At 47.0% G+C, this 14004-nt stretch overlaps 2 protein-coding genes across 3 annotated transcripts; one reads left to right on the top strand and one right to left on the bottom strand.

Moving 5' to 3' along the window:
- The first annotated feature begins 332 nt into the window (after positions 1–332).
- Positions 333–3562, top strand: LOC127313045 (subtilisin-like protease SBT5.3). The gene is made up of 7 exons (XM_051343576.2): positions 333–625; positions 701–798; positions 898–1171; positions 1245–1880; positions 1974–2219; positions 2339–2453; positions 2570–3562. Exons 1-7 carry the CDS (start codon positions 387–389, stop codon positions 3356–3358), a joined length of 2397 nt encoding a protein of 798 aa, XP_051199536.1. The 5' UTR covers positions 333–386; the 3' UTR covers positions 3359–3562.
- Positions 3563–4933: 1371 nt separating this feature from the next.
- LOC127313046 (ureide permease 1) lies at positions 4934–9393 on the bottom strand. Of its 2 annotated transcripts, none has more exons than XM_051343577.1 (8): positions 9249–9393; positions 8722–9013; positions 8480–8618; positions 7856–8024; positions 7647–7690; positions 7451–7569; positions 5479–5853; positions 4934–5254 (listed from the first exon to the last, which is right to left on the bottom strand). In XM_051343577.1, the coding sequence occupies exons 2-8, from the start codon at positions 8956–8958 to the stop codon at positions 5096–5098; spliced, it is 1242 nt and encodes a 413-aa protein (XP_051199537.1). In that variant the 5' UTR covers positions 8959–9013; positions 9249–9393; the 3' UTR covers positions 4934–5095. The 2 variants fall into 2 exon arrangements, with proteins under 2 accessions (XP_051199537.1, XP_051199538.1); XM_051343578.1 differs by having other exon boundaries at positions 7451–7557.
- Positions 9394–14004: the final 4611 nt, after the last annotated feature.

The following is a 14004-nucleotide window of genomic DNA, read 5'->3' as shown; positions in this document are numbered from 1 at the left end:
ACTGCCTAAGTACTATGGAAAAGGGACTTTGATGTATTTGGCAGTAATATATTATTTCGAAAAGAAAATGTGTGCCTCCTTTTCTGTAAAAAGTTGTCACTCTTGTAATCGCAAAATACTTCACTTAATTTGGGCCATTAGATACGACCTTCTATTTGCAGTCCATAGTCCATCTGGATCGGTTGCAGTGCTTTCATGCACACGAATGGCGGCAGTTACCTCTGTAACCGATTTCCATCGAGCAGATCTAGCGAAACTGCCGACGCGAATTACGAGCTGCAAGTAAGACACGGTCCTCCTGCCTCACTCACACCGCCTCCACTCCTCCTTTATAGCCAGCTTCCTGCCACACTCACCGATCGTTCCTCCCGTACGTGCACCTGGGCATGGAGACCGGCACGGCGGCGGCGGCTGAGTCCACGCGCCGGATCCTCCTCACACTAGCAGCTTCCTTCTTCCTCTGCTCGCTGCTGCAGGGCGCTCCGCGCGCGCTCGCCTCCGGGACGCAGCAGTCGTCGTCGTCGGGGTACATCGTGTACCTCGGCGGCCGCTCCCATGGCCTCGGCGTGTCGACAGAGGCGGTCACCGAGTCGCACTACGACATCCTTGGCTCCGTCTTAGGAGAGTAAGTGTATTCATACTTAGTTACTTCTGATATGAATGTGCCGTACGTGGTTGATCGATCGATCGGTTCGTGCAGCCGTGAGATGGCGCGCAACGCCATCTTCTACTCCTACACCAAGAACATCAACGGCTTCGCCGCCAACCTCGATCCCGGCGTCGCCGCAGCCATCGCCGGTGAGCCGACGTACACGAGCCTTTTTTTACTTATCTAGATCCTTGCACGTATTGAAGCGCCTAACATTCTCATGTTCTGGATGTGCGTGCGTGTTGCAGAGCGCCCCGACGTGGTCTCGGTGTTCCCTAACAGAGGCCTCACGATGCAGACGACGAGGTCCTGGGAGTTCCTTGGTCTCGAGAGAGCCGGCGAGGTCCCGAAGTGGTCGGCGTGGGAGGTGGCCAGGTACGGCGAGGACGTCATCATCGGAAACCTCGACTCGGGCGTGTGGCCGGAGTCGCTCAGCTTCAACGACGGCGAGATGGGAGCGATTCCGGACACCTGGAAGGGGATCTGCCAGAACGAGCACGACCCCCAGTTCCAATGCAACAGGTATATATGTACCCTTGACTATTTCAGCAGTACGTGTTCGTCGTTTGCTGATTGATTTCGTGCGCGCGTGCAGCAAGCTCATCGGGGCGCGCTACTTCAACAAGGGGTACGCGTCGGCGGCCGGCGCGCCCCTCGGCGACAGGCAGAACACGCCGCGAGACGACGACGGCCACGGGTCGCACACGCTGGCCACGGCGGGCGGCTCCTCCGTGCGCGGCGCCAACGCCTTCGGCTACGGCAACGGCACGGCCAGGGGCGGCTCCCCGCTCGCGCGCGTGGCGGCGTACCGCGTCTGCTTCACCCCGGAAGTGAACGACACCCAGTGCTTCGACGCCGACATCCTGGCCGCCTTCGAGGCCGCCATCGCCGACGGCGTGCACATCATCACGGCGTCCCTGGGCGGCGACCCCAGGGATTTCCTCGAGGATGCCGTGGCCATCGGGTCGCTCCACGCCGTCAAGGCCGGCATCACCGTGGTGTGCTCCGCCGGCAACAACGGGCCGGACTTCGGCACCGTCAACAACCTCGCGCCGTGGGTCGTCACCGTCGCCGCAAGCACCACCGACAGGGGCTTCACGGCCTACCTCGTCTTCAACAAAACTAGGGTCGGAGGGCAGAGCCTGTCGGAGACGTCGCTGCGAGGGAAGATGTTCTACCCCATGATCGTCGCCACCGACGCCGTCGCTCCCAACAGCACGGTCGATGACGCGTATGCACGCACGCACGCACGCTGAACTTCGATCACAATAATAATCTTGCCTTGCTAGCTTGCACTTACTACTTGTGGATGCCATATATGCAGTCGGCTGTGCAAGCTGGAAACCCTGGACGCGGCCAAGGTGAGGGGGAAAATCGTCGTGTGTGTCAAAGGAGCCAACCGCAGGATAGAGAAGGGCGAGGTCGTCCGGCGAGCCGGCGGCGTCGGGATGGTCCTCGTTAACGACGAGGACAGCGGGAGCACCGTCACCGCCGACGCGCACATCCTCCCGGCCCTGCACATCAGCTACACCGACGGGCTCGCGCTCTTGGCCTACATCAAATCCACCCCGTAAGCTAGCCGATCCTCCTGCAACGTACTATCCAATGAGACATACAGAACCTCAAATTTAACAACTTTTCACGACTTGCAATTCCTGAGTGTATCAATCAATTTGTGTCCGTGTGAAGGACGCCGTCTGGCTTCATCACCAAGGCGAGGACGGTGGTCGGCATGACGCCGGCGCCTATCATGGCCGATTTCTCGTCTCAGGGGCCCAACATCCTCAACCGGCAGATCCTGAAGGTTCTCTTAATTTGCATAACTGAGCACAATCTGTTCTCCTACATTTCTATTTTTTTTTCTCTCAGATCATCTACTTGCTCCATTGTAAATGATTTTGTGGTGATGCATGCATGCAGCCAGACGTGACGGCGCCGGGGGTGAGCATCATCGCCGCGTGGAGCGGCCAGGCGGCGCCGTCAGACCGCCCCTGGGACCCGCGCCGCGTCGCCTTCAACGCCATATCCGGCACGTCCATGTCGACGCCGCACGTGGCCGGCATCGCCGGCCTCGTCAGGACCGTCCACCCCGACTGGAGCCCCGCCGCCATCAAGTCGGCCATCATGACCACCGCGACCGACCTGGACATGGAGAAGCGGCCGATCCTGGACCCGTTCCTGGAGAAGGCCACGCCCTTCGCCTACGGCTCCGGCCACGTCTTCCCGGCCCGCGCGCTCGACCCGGGCCTCGTCTACGACGCCTCCACCGCCGACTACCTCGGCTTCCTTTGCACGCTCGGGTACAACGCCACAGCCATGGAACTCTTCAACGGGGTGCCCTACCAGTGCCCGGCGTCCCCCGTCGCCGTGCAGGACCTCAACTACCCGACCTTCACCATCCCGGCCCTCGCCGAGCCGAGGACGGTGCGCCGCAGGGTCACGAACGTCGGCCCGGCGCAGCAAACCACATACACGGCCGCCGTCGTGGAGCCCGTGGGGGTGCAGGTGACGGTGACGCCGCCGACGCTGGCGTTCGGGGCAGTGGGCGAGGAGAAGGAGTTCCACGTGACCTTCGCGGAGAAGGTCCCCGTCGTGCCCAGGCCGGAGGGCGCCGGCGGGTACGCGTTCGGTGCTCTTGTTTGGTCCGACGGGACCGGCAACCACCAGGTGCGGAGTCCTCTGCTCGTCCAAAGGCCCAGGATCGTATGAAGAAGGTCATAGGATTAGGAGATCGAGAGGTTTTTCTTTTTCTTTTCGAGCTTAGGCAGGTTTTGGTTAATTAGGAAGTAATCAGATCAGATAGGGAGAGGAAGAAAAGAATTACTCTTGTGGTGGTTTTGGTAATTAGCATCTGTGGCACGTTTGAATCCATACATGATACAGCTATTGAATAACATGGATATAATGGATTTAGTGTCGCTGGTTCGATATGATTATAGCTGTGATGTTCTGTGGATGGAAATGAGATGCTTTGCCAGCTGCTGGTTTTTATGTTCGAATTGGAGCTGAACAACTCCTAATAATTTTTTTTTGAAAGGAGGCAAAAGATTTGCCATTTCATTGATAGAGAAGAAGTTTTTAAAAGTGTTACAGACCAAGCATGATCAAGGCCGATGCCAAGACCCAAAATAAAAGCATTACTCTCGCGGCGTTACATTACCCAACGTTTTCGCCCCGGCATAGCCCCAAAGTGTCGTTTTGGTTTTTATCCTTGTGGTCACCATGTCCACAGTGGAGTGATGGTTCCGGAAGACACGCGCATTTATCTCTTTCCATATCTTCCAAGACACGAGCATGGCGAGCGAAGACATCGCCTTCTTGGATTGCCCATCCTTTTGCACAAAGCACCTCCACCACTCATGAACGGTTGGAGCCTCGTGCCACCTCTCCGGGTGGACATCGATGAGGCCAAGCCACTCCTTGATGTTTAACCAAACTCTTCTAGTGAAGCGGCACATGAAGAGAAGGTGAGCCGCGGATTCTTGGACTTGGTTGCAAAGCTTGCGATTTCCACAATTTTGCCACCCCCGGCGTTCAAGTCTATCCGCCGTCCACACTCTATTTTGAAGCACAAGCCAAGTGAAGATCTTGCATTTGGGGGTAGCCCAAGGTTTCCAAACCATGGCCGGCATGGTGGAATTTGTGAGGCCCTCAAATTGCATATTGTAAGCCGAGATCGAGGAGTAGCACCCATGAGTAGTTAGCTTCCAAGTGATTGTATCATGTTGGTCATCATTGAAGTTGATGGTTGAGATCTTTTCCCAAAGGTCGGCGAATTGGGTGATATGCTCAATGGTGAGACCATTTTGCAAGTTGATTTGGGAGGTCTAAAAGTTGTCTTGTAGGGCCTTTCGGACGGTGGAGCTCTTATTTTTGGATATGTTGTATATGAGAGGTGCGATATCTTTTGGCCGTCGCCCGTCGAGCCAAGAAGAATCCCAAAAGAGGGCCTTGTCACCGTTGCCAATGGTAACCTTTGTAGCCGCCGCAAAAAGCTCTCTATCACTTGCATTGCAAGGGTTTCCAAGCCCTCTCCAGGGCTTACAACTCCCAATAATCAGCTCACATTAACACAGTGAAAAGAGCAATAATAACATGGACATATGCCATTCTTGTAAGGAATGCTCGTCCATGCATGCGATTTTGCCTTGAAATACTCTGTAAAGTTGTGTTACTGTTATCTGTTTGGTTTACAAACATGGTACTACTCTATTCGCTGTATTCTGTGCGTGAGTAGAATGCCAATTGTGCAGAACCAAGATGCTTATTTTGTAGTCACGTACGGAACCAAACCAACCAACTTATTGGGCCATGCATCAGTTTGAACATTGGAATTCGAAGTTGAACTTCACATGGCATCAAACATTATGATTTGGTAATGATCTTATGAGTTATGACAGAAAGAGTTACAAACTAGAAGATAAGATGAAAGGATGGGGCAGCAAATCACTTTGTGCTCCTGTGACCTGATGAAGCCATGAGCGTTGCTACAGCGGCAATGAACATAACCAGCATGAAGGCGAGCAGGGTGTACGTTTTCTTCGATGATTTTCGGTACTCCCCGAATAGCAGGATGCCCCAGAATGTGCTCACGAGTGGCAATGCCTGATGAACAGCAATGCTGAAGCAGTTAGAATCATATAGATAGGTGCAGAAAAGTTTCTTATTTTCTCTGTTGCTACCATCTTAAAAGTAAAATATTATACTTGTGTGGCCAATTGGCCACAACATATGCTCAAAAAACTCTATATTGCTTCAACATATTGAATCATATATTGCAAACATGTGGGTGGAGGAACAGCATCAGACTTGACATTGATTAGACAAACCTGAACAGCATCAGCAGCGGCATAACCAGCAGCCTGACCACCCATAAACTGGAAGCCATTGCCGAAACCGCAAAGGAAACCGGCAAGAAGAGCCCATTGCCTGCCTTCCCAGTCATTCAGATAGGCCTTGAAGGAAGACTTTGGCACACCGGCCATTGGTCGGTATAGGAACAAGATGTTCAACCCGATACCTATGATGAAGCACGAAATCGAGAAGTAGAAGAAGGCGGTGTAAACTACCAGATGTGGGACACCGTCTTTCAAGGTGTGCCACTGGTCGTTGGTGGCTAGGTTGAACGCCGGGGAGAAAAGAGAGAAGCAGATGCCAGAAAAGAAAACTATCCCAAGCCCTATGTAGGTACTTGATCCAAATACCTGGAAAAGCAAGAAGTTTTACCAGATCAGTTCGGTGGTGTTGCTTCAGAATGCTTCATAATAAATTCGAATATATCTGAATTGCTTTAGAGCATCTCTAGCAGATCCCCAAACCCCAAAAGCATCTATCCAGGCCCCCCACAAAGCATATATCCGGATTGAAAAAAGGAACGCGCAGATCAGAAGCAGCAAATCAAACTGCATAATTTAAAACAAACATTTACGCCATATTTTGTTCGCTACATTTTGATAGACATGGGATGAAACAGAGGAGCCTAGTGCTCCGCTTTCTACGTTAATGGCGCCGCCGCGGCCGCTGAGACTACCAGAATATAGCTCACCGGGGAGCTTTGTGCCGCGAGAGTGGACTTTTGGAGCAGGTGCTTGGTGAGCACCCGTATCCATACCGTGTAAACTACATCAAGATTCGTGCAAATTCTTTTTGTTCCCTTCTCAAACAATTTCTCATTTTTGTATCTCTCACACCACACATTGTTTGAATAAAAAAAATTGCAGATCACTTAGGAAAAATATTTTGTATTTTTTATTTTATTATGTATATATATATTTCAAGATTTTTTTTTGAATTTTAAATTATTCTAAATTTGAAATTGCACAAAAGATTTCCGAACTATTTTTGTCCTATTCCATTTGTTACTTTTTAGTGACTTGCAAAAAAATCAAAATATGCAATATTTTGAGAGATATAAAAAAGAGAAAGTGAAAAAGTGTGAGGGTGCGCTCTGCGCACCTGCACTCTCACACTTTTCCCTTGTGCCGCAGCGGCGGAGCTGGCTCGAGCTCGGTCACTGTCATCGATCTCGATGTAGCAGGCGCGCCTACTCATGGAGCCATCCCCCCTTCTTCTTGGCGTCGCGGCGGCTCTGCTCCTCCACCAGCTTCCTCACCGTGCCTAGGGCCGAGTCGGGAATGAAGTCACCAGCCATCAGCGCGGGGGCGGCAAGCTCAAGCTTGGCGGCGAGGGTGGGGATGTCGTCATCCTCCGCATAGTCGCCCGGGTCGAACCGCGGCTCCGGGGCGAGGCGCTTGAGCTTGACGCCTCGCTAAAGCTCGAGCGGCGCGGCGGCGGATCTCGGGACCTCGACGTCTGCAGGTCACGGTATAACAGCGACTTTCGCGCGGCGGCTTCAGGTCGTGGTGGAGGTACCGGTACGAACCGCGGATGCAGGCGGCGTTCAGCTTGCTGGCGGGGGCCGAATGGGATCCGGCGCCGCCCACCCTCCCTCCGCCGTGGCCTCCTAGACCTCCGTCGGACACCATGGCTCTTGTGGGCGTGGGACGAACGCAATTGCTCGCCGGAGAGTGGAGTGGTGGGGGCGGATTTCTCGTTAACGGGAGTGTAAGCGGCGAAGACATGCATCCGCTGCGCCAACTAGGATATATAGCGGACGAGAGCGGTTTTGGGTTGCAGCCTGGAAAATATATCTAGGCCAGACCACAGATACGGTGTCAGCCTGTCCAAAAAAACAGCATAAAACCCCATATCAACCCAAATTGCTATATGGGGGCCGATATGTGGATCTGCTAGATATGCTCTTACAATTATGATTATATGATAGAATTACATGCATAATACCTTAATTGAACGCCGCTCTTCGAGCTCAATTAGGTAGTCTGCAGTTCCTGCTTCAGCTTTTGTGGCATAGTCAGCAGAAGCTCCATCCTCCAAGTCCCTAGGAGCATCTGAAATAGGCACTGTTAAGAATTAGAATCTGCAACTATAGTACATCAACAGTGCCAGTAGTTATATAATCGTGCACCATATATGCTACCTTTGCCTTTAACTTGTTTCCTTGTCTCTGTGCCTCCAGTTTTCCTGTAAAATCACGCATCATAATGATCTGAGCAGCAAATATAAAACATAAAATAGTTTATGAAGACTCATATCTAAACATTTAACAGAGGGAAGTTACAAAGTGGGTAAGGTGATTTGGTTACTCATCCTGGAAAAAATATGGCCAAGAAAGTGGGAATAATATACCCAAGTTTGTAGTTGTTTGTGGATCCACTTAGTTTCTGTTCATTATCAAGTGCATTGGAAGCATGGACAGAAGAGCCAAGGATGACCGCAGCAAGGAAGCATGCCACTCCAGTGAAAAGAATCCCTGCCCTGTTAATGCGCTTGTCTAGGAAGTAATTCACCGTTGTGCCTGAAAATACAACATGCATCTTGAGTAATAAATATCCAGTAATAGAATGGGCAGGTAATAATGTGTCTAATTCTACAATCAGGACACCGGATGATAAATATTACTCCGTAGAACCTATATCTTGAAAGCTCTTACTGAAATGAAGGAACAATAATAATTGAACTGTTCAAATCTTGACAATATTGCTCTGGTATATATCTGACTATTTAACAGACCAAATTTCTGAAGCGAAATGAGTTGTCATATAATGAGATAACTAGAGTTATCGAAGAAAAGACTGACTTAATCCAACTTGTGGTAACCTAATAAATAGAGTCCCTCATGTAATTATTTATAAAATAATAGGTCATACTGTGTTCGATAATGAGATGTCCCTCACATGTATCATCAGAAGCTTGCCCAGGAAAAGAATAAGAATGTTAAATGAACTTCAGTATCAGAGGATACTAACTTACCAATAACGACAACCATGCTTGAGCTGATAACCTCAGTTAGTGAAAGACCCACATATGCCAAAGCATACTGTGTAGAAAGGTTCCCGATACTGAGTACAACACCCCCTGCCATTGCAAACAACACTGAAGGCCAGTTGTCCTTTATCACAAAATTCATTCAGAGTCAGCAAACCAAAGATCGGCCAAAAAATCGATCTTTCTGTTGACAGTTTCTTGCATATGACACTGCCAAGATTGCTAACCTGACTAAGCTGAGTGAAGAAATTGGGCATGTTATGCTTGGCCTCACCAAGCTGGCCGAAGGTAAGCGCGATGAAAACGGCAGCAAAGAGGTTTGTTATCGAGTAGTCGAGGTATGTGTGCTGAGGCAGGCGGCCCCGACGCTCCAGCAGGGTGAGCACGGCTGGCCATGTGCCCAAGAAAAGGAGGGAGGCACACATGATAGCTATGGCATCCCCTTTGTCTTCTATGATGAACATCTTGAGGCCTTGTTTGATGGACAACAAGGAACTTCAGTAGGGAGCCTTCGACCACCTGCGGGCATCATATGAGAGGTGTCAAGTTACTACTATATAGATGCAAAGCCTCGATGATGTGACAAACATAGAAGAATCATTCCAACATCCACAAGAAGTAATCCAATCATAACATCCACAAGATCCCAGTTACCACATATAAGCTTATCTTGAGAATGGAAAACCAAGAAAAGATCATCCCAAATCTCAACGGAACATGCAACAAGGGTAGGAAGTGGACGAAGATGGAGTACCTCTTGGCACGGAACCAAAGAAGAAGCACATGAAAGAGCATGGTGTATGATGGAGATTTTATAGTGGCAACTAGAGCACAAAAGCTAGTGATTTAAAATAATCCTTCATGGAAAGTCCAACATCATCTGCACGAGTTAGACAATTTTGCGGGTGTCCGGTGACATGAGATCAGTAATGGAGACGGAGCTTTATTGGGAGCAGGACAAAAATGTGAACCGAATAATGAGACAATCAATGCCCATAATATCTCACCCTCCACGTAGCATAGGGCCACTTTCTGTATTTTTATTTGTACTTCTGCAGAGGTTGGATATATTTATACCTACTTGATATTAAGAAATCGATATCTCCTTAATTAATATATTATTCAATATAAAATTGTTTTAATTAGCAATGTATATCTTCTTTATCAGCCGTATTTCATTCTTCTTGCATAGTGCTTTAGTTATTCTTCTAAAGGTGCATTAATTGTTTTCTAAATGTCCATAAATAATTAAGGTGCTAAAATGATGCATTAATTCGCACAGCTCATTAATTGTACTCCAATTCAGTTACTAATTGTACGCCAAAAACTACATTTATATATGGGAGTAAGTTGCTAATCATGTGCAAATGAAAAAAATTAATGAGTGACACCCATATATAAATGTAGTTTTTGGCGTAAAAACGAAGAAAACTTAATTATTTCATCGGCCCTATTCCTCGATAGGGGAAATAACCGGTAAAGCAAAATAAAACAAAAAAACAAACCCAACGTGGGAATACCAAAGGTGTATTTCCAAGATGAAGACGGCCTAGATAACAAGGGGGGCCCATAATCGGCATATGGCCGCTTTCGAAAGTGGGCTTGCACAATGGGAGACTTGAGTCGACTCACCGTCAAAGTCGGTCCAGGAGGAATCCACGTAGTTTGTACTAAGATTCCAAGATCTGAACCGACTCTGGGTTACCATGTAATCCATGTGTCGTCCCCTCTCTAAGGTGGCACATGATGTCCTATAAAGGATAAGCGAAAATAGAGAAACTCTTTATCAGAAAAAAAAAGAACACTCCGGGTAGATGCATCTTGATGGGAGTCTGCCAGTAGAGGTGGTTTATAGTCTTGGCTGTTGCAGGGACATATGGCAGTTTCAGTCATTTTGCTCTTGTTTTCACTCTTAGGTTTGTGCTGGTTTTCAGTTTTAGCATATATATGATTTTCAATCTAGACCCCGACTTGGTCGTTTTACGTGTTGTATAGGCGTGTGTACTTTGCCTTCTAAGGCTTTCCTCATCTTATTTGATCACATGCAGCTCTCCTACATAGTTCAAAACAAAAACTGCATCTGCTTAAATGCATAGAAGTATACATGGCAGAAGATGCTCTTGTTTTCATGTGTTTTACATCCCTCTTGCAGGTTGTTCATCATGATTTGTCTCCATAATTTCTATGGTTAGCATCAACTACGGAGCATGCTTACTTTACTGAAGTCATGGTATAATTACAGTGGGGGTGATGGAGAGTTTCTATATACATGGTGATGGAGATGAGCCTCCCCATGGGGGAGAGGTGGCATCAGCATGGAGGAGGCGACTTCCCTAGGGGCGGAGGCCCCTTGTCCACGGTGTTGATCTTGAGAAGTTTCTCCCCCTCCTCGACGGCTGCCAAGGAGGAGGGTTTTTGTGGCTATGGGTGGTTTCCTCCAAATGTAGGGTTTTCCCTCAATAAATAGAGGTGGTGATGCAATCTTGGCCATAGGATGGATGCCTCTTTGATCTAAGACCTCTTCGGCACCTCTAGAACCTTCGTAGGACCCCCTCCTATGTCTTTTATGAGTATCAAGTCGTGCCTTGGCAAAAAAATCCCCAAATATAGAAGGTTTTGAGTCAATCATGTCATCACATATTTTTGGAGTCCCAAAACTGCCTTTGTCATCCGCAGTAATATGGCCGGGAAGGGGGCATCCGGAGTCCGATTGTGGAGAAATTTATATCTAAAATGAAGCGCATAAAATTTCCCATAACTTTCATGTTTTGGATTTTTCCATTGGATGCTGGCTTGGGGGTTTACTGTGGTGATCTTCGAAAAACAGTTCTATAGCGACAGATTCCGGGAAACTCCAGATTTCACCATAATGACCGAATTCCTTTTATATTTGCCTGTTTCCTACACAACAAAGTATAAAAAACAACTTTTGAACTTTTGCAACTGTTAATAGGTTAGTACCAATACATATAATAGAGTTGCATAATAATAATGATTTTGACATAATAAACTACAAAGTTCATGTATGCATTTTAAATGCATCACTTATGTCTTGCAACATATTGGTGAAGTGGATGAGAGTTCTCATGGACAAAATGGAATTAGTACAATTATCCTCGATACGGTTGGACACATTATATTTATCTTAAAGTTGTCTACATAACTCATAAGCGCTCTGAAAAGGCATGATTGATGAAGTAAATACATGGCTCAGAACATGGCAAAGCACTTTAGTATCTTGAGCATCAAGATAAGAGTTTTCTTCTCCTCAAAAGTTAGATTTTGTGGATACTTAGGAGGAGAAAACCCCATATCAACAATTTTCTCCATATGTGGGTGCATGCCCCGAAAATATTCAAGCATGTAGATTTTCCAAACATCATAATTTGTACCATCAAATATAAATGTCATTGTGCACTAAACCACTAGCTATGATCTTTACTCTCAGGGCAGTGAAGTCTAAAAAAGAGATCCCAAACTATGATACCAATTGAAAGAACAAGTATTCCACCTAGAGGGGGAGGTGAATATGCGTTTTAAAAACTTCCATGATGGGGGCTTGAGAAACTGTTACTTGTCAAGCAGAAACACTACAAACTTGGGTTTGCATATGTGCACCAACAATCTATGCTAAGCAAGATAATAAATAGGGTGATAGCAAAGATATAGAACATCGAGAAAGAAGGCTATCACAAAGTAAAGTGAATAAGTAAAGGAGCTTGGGTTGAGGAGTAACCAAGACATGCGGAGACGACGATGTATCCCGAAGTTCACACCCTTGCGGGTGCTATTCTGTGTTCGAGAGGTGTGGAGGTGTCAACACCCGGATTTTTAAGCCCAGATGCCTATTATGCCATACATCGCAATCCCAGGAATAATGTTTTTGCGAGACATAATAGTAAGTAGCATAGAGTCATCATTTATTACAACACATATTGTCTTACAACCATAGATCACATGATCCAATATTACACGAATATATTGTTCAACATCACAAATAGTAGCGGAAGCGAAGTAGTAGTGGACTATCTATTCCACAGGCAACGCTTGACGTTAGAAGACGATCCTAGTTATCGTAGACGTCCTGCTGCCCGTCATCCTGATACTGGTGCTCTCCTTCATAGTCTGGCATTTGAATAGCCAGGGCAAGGCCATGAGTACTTTTTAAAGTACTCGCAAACTAACTCTAAGATAAATACTCAATAAGTGTAAGGGGGTGCTAAGCTCTAGGTTTGTTTGCATAAAGCCAAGTTTTAGTTTCATAAATCTTTGGTAAAGCCTTATCCTGTGCTAGACTAACTCAAGGGGGAACCTTAGTGTCATTCCCACAACTCATTATGGATCACCATAATGTCACCTTCCACGACCACCATTCATTTCTAGAACCAAAACATTTTAATGATAACGGAGATAGTATGGCCTTTCCAATCGTCCGTAACCGTGGACACGGCTATTCGAATAGGTTTAACACTCTGCAGAGGTTGTACTCTTGTGCCACAACTTTTGATTACATCCGTCGAGGGTAACCTCGAATCATCGTAACACAGTACGCGGATCATCAATCGAAACCTTTCACTTATATATGCTAGTATGAGCACCTCTCCCCATGAGCTTGGCCTCCCGGTGAAAACCGCAGTCAACCCGGGAGCTGCACAGGGCTTGGGCCGTACATTCACCTCATTTCAACATCAATCCACAAGTAACGGAGGCAGCCGCAGCGTAACCCCTATGATGTTTGTTCAGAGGGAACCCATACTAAAATACACAAGCTTCTAGTTAAGCCCTACCCATAATCAGGTATTGTGGGGGTACTTGTATAATTGGAAGGGTATCGCATTCAAACTCAATCATCTATTTTATCAAAAAAAAATCACCATCTCCTCAAGGTCATATTCACCTTCAAAATCTTTCACTTTAGTTCATTTCACAAATGTTCCCATCTAGAGTAGTCAATTTTAGTTCTTAGCAATAGCAACTAGTCATGAGGGGGTGCTACCTAGCTTTATTTGCTTAGGCTAACTTTGATGCTCTTGTTCTATTCCGGACAAGGGAATCATAAATCAAAAAGTACTTTACAATAAATAAGCAAAAGCAAAGGTAAGTAAAAACCTGGGATAGGTAATACATAAAAGTAAAGTGTGAAGATGCCTTTGCTCTTGTAGAGCTAAGCACTTGTTTTCAGCAAGGGTTAGCTTGCCTTGAGCTGGGTAGTTATCGAAGTTCTCTTCTTCTTCCTGTGAGTAGCCTTCCTCCTCTTGGTATTCCTCGGTACTAGCGTCTATATACGAATACGAGGTATAAATACTAAACCAAGATCACATACTAAACTAGAAACACTCAAAGAGTCACACACTAGTCCTATTATCAATCAAACATGGCATGGTGGGTTACTTGATGAATTCTTATTTAGGAGAGAAAATAATTTCCTCTCATTATTCTCATTTCCTAAATTTGATATGTAGGTCTTTAAAGAATTTCATTTCTTTGCATTACCTAATATTAAGATTTAA

Source organism: Lolium perenne, chromosome 7, assembly GCF_019359855.2.
Source record: "Lolium perenne isolate Kyuss_39 chromosome 7, Kyuss_2.0, whole genome shotgun sequence".
In the NCBI taxonomy this organism is placed as follows: Eukaryota; Viridiplantae; Streptophyta; class Magnoliopsida; order Poales; family Poaceae; genus Lolium; species Lolium perenne.
Note: the sequence above shows the minus strand (reverse complement) of the source record. Positions and strands in the feature narration are given on the sequence as shown.

Bases quoted from the DNA above. Each gene is read 5' to 3' on its own strand.
- LOC127313046 (XM_051343577.1), bottom strand. From the start codon at position 8,958: ATGTTCATCATAGAAGACAAAGGGGATGCCATAGCTATCATGTGTGCC. The intron at 7,570-7,646 runs GTAGCATATATG...AATTCTTAACAG, and splicing joins GAAACAAGTTAAAGGCAAAG to TGCCTATTTCAGATGCTCCT. The intron at 5,854-7,450 runs GTATTATGCATG...TTGCTTTTCCAG, and splicing joins AAGAGCGGCGTTCAATTAAG to GTATTTGGATCAAGTACCTA.
- LOC127313045 (XM_051343576.2), top strand. From the start codon at position 387: ATGGAGACCGGCACGGCGGCGGCGGCTGAGTCCACGCGCCGGATCCTC. The intron at 799-897 runs GTGAGCCGACGT...TGCGTGTTGCAG, and splicing joins CGTCGCCGCAGCCATCGCCG to AGCGCCCCGACGTGGTCTCG. The intron at 1,881-1,973 runs GTATGCACGCAC...CCATATATGCAG, and splicing joins AACAGCACGGTCGATGACGC to TCGGCTGTGCAAGCTGGAAA.